Here is a 7,712-nt window from a genome sequence, read left to right on the forward strand (position 1 = left end):
AGAGAGAGAGAGAGAGAGAGAGAGAGAGAGAGAGAGAGAGAGAGAGAGAAGTGTGTGTGTGTGTGTGTGTTCTTGGGATTCAAGCTCAGGTCCTCATGGCTGCATAGCAGGCACTCCACCCACTGGACCAACCAGCCCCCAACCCTCAACCAGATGGTTCCTAATGAAGATATTATGATTCCTAGATGGGGAAACCTGTATTGTCTACAAGCAAACTCTGAGTGGTGAGATTAAAAGATAAAGTGTGTGCTGTCCATTCACAAGACCCCAGGTTCAGTCCCCACAGCAGAAGTGGGAAAGAAGGGGCGGGGGGGGGGGATAGATGGATGAAGGGAGGCAGGGAGAAAACTCTTATGATAAATGAAGCACCACTACATCCATTAGAAGACCAAGGGTCTTGATGAAGTGTCATTTCCAGTACCTGGGTTGCCTTGAGCCCAGTCTTTCCCCAGGGCTGACTTTTTAGTGACGATCCTTTAAGACTTACCTTGGGGTGATATGTGCCAATCACGTGCACACAGCAACAGGTTTCTATCAGGACAGACAGGACTACTTCCTCTCATGTAAGCAGGGTTCACTGCAATGAGGAAGAGAACATGGCCAATCAGTCCTTCCACACTAGACACTGAGGAATACATGATGGCTGACTGCTCACAGTGGACAGGGTCACCCACACCAAGATTTTGCCTTTGAGGTCCTACGAGATCCAAGATTAAGAACTTGTGTACAAAATAGGATTTAAATACAAAAACCATCTGATTAAAACTACTTAGGGGCTGGAGAGATGGCTCAGTGGTTAAGAGCACTGGCTGCTCCTGTAGAGGACGTGGGTTTGGTTTCCAGTTGGTGACAACTCACAGCCACCTGCTCCCTTTAGCCTCTGAGGGCACTGCACATGCGTTGTGCACAGCCATGCACATAGGCAAAACACCCATATACATTAAATAAAAATAAATAAAAACTCAAAACTTTTTTTAAACTTAGAATTTGTGATTCAGCACAAAATAATGCTCATGTAACTGATAAACACGTTTTATAAAACTCTATTTTAGCTACATAAACTTAAGTTTATATATTTAAATCTTTTTAGTTGGATATTTTATTTATTTACATTTCAGATGTCATCCCCTTTCCCCATTTCCCCTCCCTAGAACCCCCATCCCATCCCCCCTCCTCCTTTTTGCTTTTTATACCATTTTAATTATATATTTAAATTTTTATCTCACTCTGTAATTGATTTTATTTGTTAGTTAATGAGTTACAAGTCACACTCAAACCACTCGTATAGGTGAGCACAAAGGTTCCTTGAAGCTGTAGTGTTTTGTGATGCATGGACTAAGTATGGCCTGATTTTCCTAGGGACAGAGTCCACTCACTGTATCTGTGTGACAGTGTCACATTCCGATATAAGTTTACGAAATCCATGTTAAGGACAAAAGATAAACAACACAGAGTCCGGTACACTCTAGAGCTTCTTGCTTGGGAGTGATTCTCACCCCTGTTATTTACCAGCTGTTCCCCAGGCATGTGACTAAACATCTCTGAGCTTTCCTGTCATAACCTCTAAAGCAGGGATGGCAATCTGACTTTTACACAGGATTGCTGGTGGAACAATCTGTTAAGACGTGGAATGGTCCAATAAGCCTAGAATGCAGCTGACTCCTAGTACACACTAACCAGAGAGTTACATCCTGTCCCGTCCTCTCTGCTACCTTCAAAACCATTGCCAGCACCCCCTGCAGCTTATGAAGCTTCTGCTTGTGCCTCATAGAACTGACATCCTGTGCTGTTCTTAGCTGGTCCTCATCCACTTCCCTATCCTTCCCTCTTCCCCCCTCCCGTCCTCTTCCCTCATACTATTTTGATCCTTGGTGATGACTCTTGGCTTCCTACTAAGGGAAGTTCTATGTATGTAAGAAGGACATCTGAGGGAGGAGAAGCCGGTGCTGCTTCACTGTATTGTTTCGCTGGATTCACTGCCTTTTGCTTCCTTCCTGGGACACTAATGCCACCTAAACACATACTTACCATAACCGTTTCTAGGATCACCTGCCATCTCCATGGATGCCATCTCAATGCCTTCAGGGTAATCTTCATTCCCTCTGCCTAGCATGCCAAAGGGGCCATTGCTCCTGCAAGGCAATAGGATCACACTGAATATGTTTGGCTGAGCATCTTTAATTCCCAAAGGACGCTACCTGCGATGGTCCATCTTATTATCACCTTGGCTGGATTGAGAAGGCCTAGGGAATTTGTAAAGCACACATCTGGGAGTGTCTGTAAGGATCATTTCCAGAGAGGATTATCTAAGGGAAGACCCTCCCGGATGAGGGCAGAAGTAAGTGTGTGTGTGTGTGTGTGTGTTAGGGCAGGGAATGGAACCAGAAAAAATCACCAGAATGTATAGCCTCTCTCTCTCTCTCTCTCTCTCTCTCTCTCTCTCTCTCTCTCCCTCTCTTCCCCACTCCATTCCTCCCTCCTTCCTACCTTCCCTCCCTCTCATTTGCTCTCCCTCTGTTCGTTCTCCTCCCTTTGTCTCTCCCCTCCTCCCTTCTCTTTTTCTCTCCCTGTCTCTCTATCTCTTGGTCACTATGATATGAAGTGTTCTACTTGATGGGCTGAAACTTCTGAAACCATAAGTCAAGATACATCTTTTCTCATTTAGTTTATGTCAGTTTTTGCTTTTTGTCTGTTTGTTTATTACAGTGACAGAAAGTGTCACTAGCACAATCCCACTCTATCCAGCAATATCAGGGTGACAATTCATTCATCTGTCTATTTGTGCATCCGTTGTTCATCCACCACTCATGTATGCACCATCAATCCATCCATTCACCCGTGTATCCATGCAAAATCCATCCATTCATCTGTCTTGTGAGGCTGACTGAAGGCCAGCCCTGTGTGTGAGGCAGGCACTAAGGATACGGAGAAAAAGACATGGCACTGACCCCGAAGGAGCTTCCTCCCCTGCACAAACCACTTTTAAATACAGCTGTGAGCAATACAAGTGGGAATTGGGGAGTGTCAAAAGACAGGCTGAGGGTTCAGAGGAAGGATGGGGGGATTCTGGCTGGGAGTTCCGAGAAGGCTACACGGAGAGAGCGAATCTCAGAAGAAGTGTAAAGGACTGATCAGGGCAGTCTGAGGGTACACTGCAGACAGGAGGCATCAGAAATGCGGGTGGAGGGCCAGAGAGCATGCGAGCAGGGACAAATGCTGTAAAAACCAAGCAACCGTGGGCTGAGGAGATGCTCAGAGGACAAGAATGTGTGTGTGTGCAAACATGAGGAGCTAAGTCTGAATCTCAAGCTTCACAGAAAAGCTAGGAGTTATGACCCCAGCCGGAGGGCAGAAATAAGTGAATCCTCGGAGTTTATTGACCCTTAACCTAGCCAAAACAGTGAGCTTCCTGTTCAGTGGGAGACCAGAGGAAGACACCCAAAGTCCTCCTCCAGCTCACAAGCACAGGTGTACACACACACACACACACACGCACACGCACACGCACACGCGCACGCACCATATGAAAAAACATTCAACCTGGAGCAACAATGCTCAATTTTATATGTATCAATACATAGACCTCATCTTAGACATAGAATCAGAAGCTTGGGCCAAGGTCTGTTTTATTTTTGTATTATTATTGTGATTGCTGCTGATACTGCTATTTTATTGTTGTTATTGTTATTTACTGATTTTTTTTTTGAGATAGGGTCCTAGCATGTAGCCCAGGCTGACTTGAACTTATCTAAATTCTTCTGCTTCCCAAGTTATATTATTATAATCATTGTTATTATTGAGACATGGTATGACGATACAGCCCTGGCTAGCCTGTTACTCATTATTTATACCAGTCTTCAGACTCACAGAGATTTGCTTCCCTCTGTCTCCTGAGCACTGGGATTAAGTTATGTGCCCACACACCCAGCTAGTATATGTGTGTGTATATAATAGTATTTTGTTATTTTACTTTGTTTATGTGTGTGACAGATTAGATAGAGATAGAGATAGAGATAGAGATAGATATATCACATGTGCCAGGTCAGGTCCCCTGGAACTAGATTTCAGGTGATTGTCAACGACCATGTGGATGATGGGAACCAAACTTGTATCCTTCGGAAGAGTGACGAGTGCTCTTAACTGCTGAACCATCTCTCTAGCCCTAGCTATATCATTTTTAAAGGCCTCCAGGTAACAGAGTCATGTTAACGAGCAGTCAGTTAACTAACTTGGCGCACAGGTCAGAGGTAGAGAGGGACAGGAGCACGGCCAGCTGGTCTGGGGCTGGCACTTTGCTCTGATACTGTACTTCTTTCTCCCAGTCTGTAAGTGAGCAAGCAGAGCCTCCGTCACAGGATAGGAGGACCTAGAAAGGGACTGCTGAGATCAAGGGTGGCTCTCAGAATGGTGGCTCAGATAGTCAGAGGTGGTAACACCTGTGGCCTACTCCTGTGGGCCACTGTTTAGATCCTGAAGGCATTTATCTGTAGCTGCATACCAAGTCCTGTGTCCTTGTTCCTTGACACAAATGCAAGCCATTGGGATCTGTTATTTCTTTCTTCTTTCCTTTCCTCCCCTTGCCCCTCCTTTCTTTCTATCTTCCTTCTTTCCCTCCTCCCCCCTCCCCCTTCCCTCTCCCTCCCTCTCTCCCTTTTTTCCGTCCTCCTTTTGGGAAAAGATCTCACTATGCAACTCAGTCAGGCCCTAACATCACAGTCCACCTGCCTCAGCCTTCCAAGTGCTCAGATCCAGCTAGGGCACCCAGCCAACGCTGTGAAGGTCTAAAGCAGTACCTGATAACAGAGACCAAAACTGGGAGATGTTAAAGTTCTTTATCCCATACAGACAGGTGAGTTGAATGCTCAGTCCTCAGCTAGTGGCACTATTTGGGGGAGTTTCTGGAAGTTTTGGAAGATGAGATCCCAGTGGAGGAAGAGGGTCACTGGGGGTGGGTCCTTGGAATGGAATCTTGTCTCTGCACCACCCATCATCTACCTTGTCTCCCTCTCTTTGCTATCTGCCCTCCAGGACATGAACTCTCCTCTGTCACATATTGCTCTGGCCATGATGTTCTGCCCAAGAGCGTGGGACCAAGACACCATGGGCTTGAACTTGGTGATCTGAAACTAATGCCTCATCCTGTAAATTGTTTGCATTGGGCATTTTAGACACAGTGACACAAAGGTAATGATTACATGTCCCTAATTGAATCCACTGAACCAACGTCCACTGGCATTCTGAGGACCCCCAGTGGGGGAATAGATTTGGACTTACCTCCTGATAACTCCCAGGGACTTGGAAGAGCTGTAACCAGCACCCTCTTCAGCACCAGGATAGTCTGGCTTTCCATAAAAGTCGGGAGAGTTTGGTTGATTCTCAGCACCTGGGTAATCAGGTTCCCCCAGATCATCTGGGTATGAATTGACTCTGGACCCAGTATAACCTGCATCTCTTCTGGAGTCTGGCAGGTTGGAACGGGATCTGGGGCCAGAATGATAAGGGTTGCCCTGAGCTCCAGGGTAGTCTGGCTCTTCCAGAGATCCCAAAAAACCTAGATTGGTTCTAGGACCTGTGTAGTTCACATTGCTTCTGACTCCTGCAAAACCAGGAGGGTGCTGAGAGCCAGGGTAGTCAGGCTCCATGGATAAACCTGTGCCACGGTAGGATTCCCTCTGGAAGTCATTATAGTCTGGCTCAAGTGAAGACTCATAGTCTGGCCTGGTTCTGGAATGTGCAGAGAATGGGTGGCTCCTAGTATCCTGATAGTCTGTGTTCCTCGGAGATCCAGGATAATCTGGTTCTGCTAGGGAGTGGTGGTAGTCTGGGTTTGTTCTAGACCCTGAAGAATACGGATTGCTTCTGGGGTGGTGGAAGCCTGGATTGTCCAGAGACCCTGGGAATTCCAGATAATCTTGAGTTTTCAAATAGTTCTGCATGTGGCTCTGAGACCCTGAATAACCAGGGTAGTCAGCATCCTCCATGTAGCGGCTATTCCTGTGGAAGGAAGACATGATGCTGCAGAGTCTTCACCTGGTTGTGTTAAAGCATCCTCGTATCCGTAGCAACTCGGAGCCTTTTTATTAACCTGAAAAATCAAAATGGAAAGGAAAAGTAAGCCATTTTTCTTCCTTCCTGGCATAAATCGCCTGCTTTCTCCCACTATCTGATAACTAGGTGCTCAGGTTCCGAGAGCAGTGACTGAGTTTTGCAGTCTCCCCACACCTAAGATGAAGCTATGCGGATGCTCAATGGCAGCCCAGCAGGAGCATGACCTACAGCTTCCAGGTCATGTTGTTGAAGGACCAAAGTCATTCCTCTATATCTCAACTTTCTACCTCTGTGAGCTGGAATGGAGTTGGTGCACGGCAGTCTTGCGTCATGGGAATGACAGTGCTCTCTGTAGGGACATAGCACAACACATGGAGAGTTGAGTGGTAAGCAGCTCCCTTAAGCAAAGCCATCCTAGCAGCACAGACTACTGTGGGGGAGAATAAACCTCTGTCATTTCTCAAAGAGCTGATACCTACGGCGGCAGTTTTATCTTACAGTGTATATCTGCATGATTTGGGGGTTGGGGGCAGGAGACATGAACCAACGATCAGAATGAACAAAAAATAATTTTTTGAGGCAGAGTCTCACGTAGCCCATGCTGGGCTTCTTGCACACTAGACTAACGCTCTGCCAGTTGAGCTGCGCCCTAGCCTGAGGAACCAGAACAAGGTCTCACTGTGGAGCCCACACTGATCTGGAACTCACAATCCTCCTGCTTCAGCTTCCCAAATGCTGGAATTGCAGGTGTGGCCACCACATCCAACCTTGAACACTTTGATTGCTCTGTTTCTATCAAATCAACATGAGTGAACAAAGAAAGACTAGTGTATGAAGATGAGACAGAAGACTCAGGTAAGGACACCAGCTAGGATCCCTTCCTGTTTCAAAATGTGACTTTATCAGTTCCAGGAACTCTTCAAATGGGGCACAATCTCCAGTCAAGTGATAAGGTTTTCTTTAGATGTCCTGGAGATGTGTTCTGCTGTTTCTCTCCTCTGGCATCAATGCCTTGATTCGCACACACCCCCCACTCCACTCCACCAAGAAATCCTCCCATTCCCACTAAGTTCAGATGGTACAGAACCAGACTGCACCGACCAACCAAACCATACCAATTACGTGATCCAGCATGACCAATCAGCACCCACCATCCCCTTGCCCATAGGGTCCAGCTCTTGACTGGGCTCCTATGCTTTGTTAGTTCTGAGGGATCTAGACTAGACTTGCTGAGGAGAAGGTACTCTTCTTCCAAGGAGGTTAAAAGCTCAGCCTGGAGCTACAGGAGTGGTATCAGTGTGGGTAAGGAAGACAATAATACGCAAAGGAGAAAGATAACAGGAAGAGTCAATAGGGTTTGTTGCCCAGCCCATAGCGGGAAGTAAGAAAAGTAAAGCACAAACACATCTTTGCAGTTTCAGGCCTGAATGAGTAGGTAAACGGAGACACTTTAGAAGAAGGAAGTAGAAGATTTTTAAAGCCTGACCAACTTAGACTACTTTATCTCTGTGTAAATGACATGGGTTAGGCTTTGAATAACCAATGCTTAAGAAAATATTAACTTTCTGCACTCAGCTATGCCTTCAGAAAGTTTGTGGGCCAACTCAATTCCAGGTAGCTCAGTACCATGGGAGTCAGCTTACCCCCCTTCTCTTCCTTCCTGG

At 46.4% G+C, this 7,712-nt stretch overlaps 1 protein-coding gene across 1 annotated transcript in view; it reads right to left on the minus strand.

Moving 5' to 3' along the window:
• The window catches only part of Tmc5 (transmembrane channel like 5), a 49,926-nt gene extending 43,915 nt beyond the window's left edge, over positions 1-6,011 (minus strand). Inside the window, exons 1-3 of the mRNA XM_028778236.1 lie at positions 5,275-6,011; positions 2,029-2,132; positions 488-577 (exon numbers count right to left, since the gene is read on the minus strand). Coding sequence (XP_028634069.1) covers positions 488-577; positions 2,029-2,132; positions 5,275-6,011 — 931 coding nt within the window. The remainder of the gene's footprint in view (positions 1-487; positions 578-2,028; positions 2,133-5,274) is intronic.
• Between the last annotated feature and the right edge of the window lie 1,701 nt (positions 6,012-7,712).

This window comes from Grammomys surdaster, unplaced genomic scaffold, assembly GCF_004785775.1.
Source record: "Grammomys surdaster isolate TR1022 unplaced genomic scaffold, NIH_TR_1.0 330, whole genome shotgun sequence".
NCBI classification, from domain to species: domain Eukaryota; kingdom Metazoa; phylum Chordata; class Mammalia; order Rodentia; family Muridae; genus Grammomys; species Grammomys surdaster.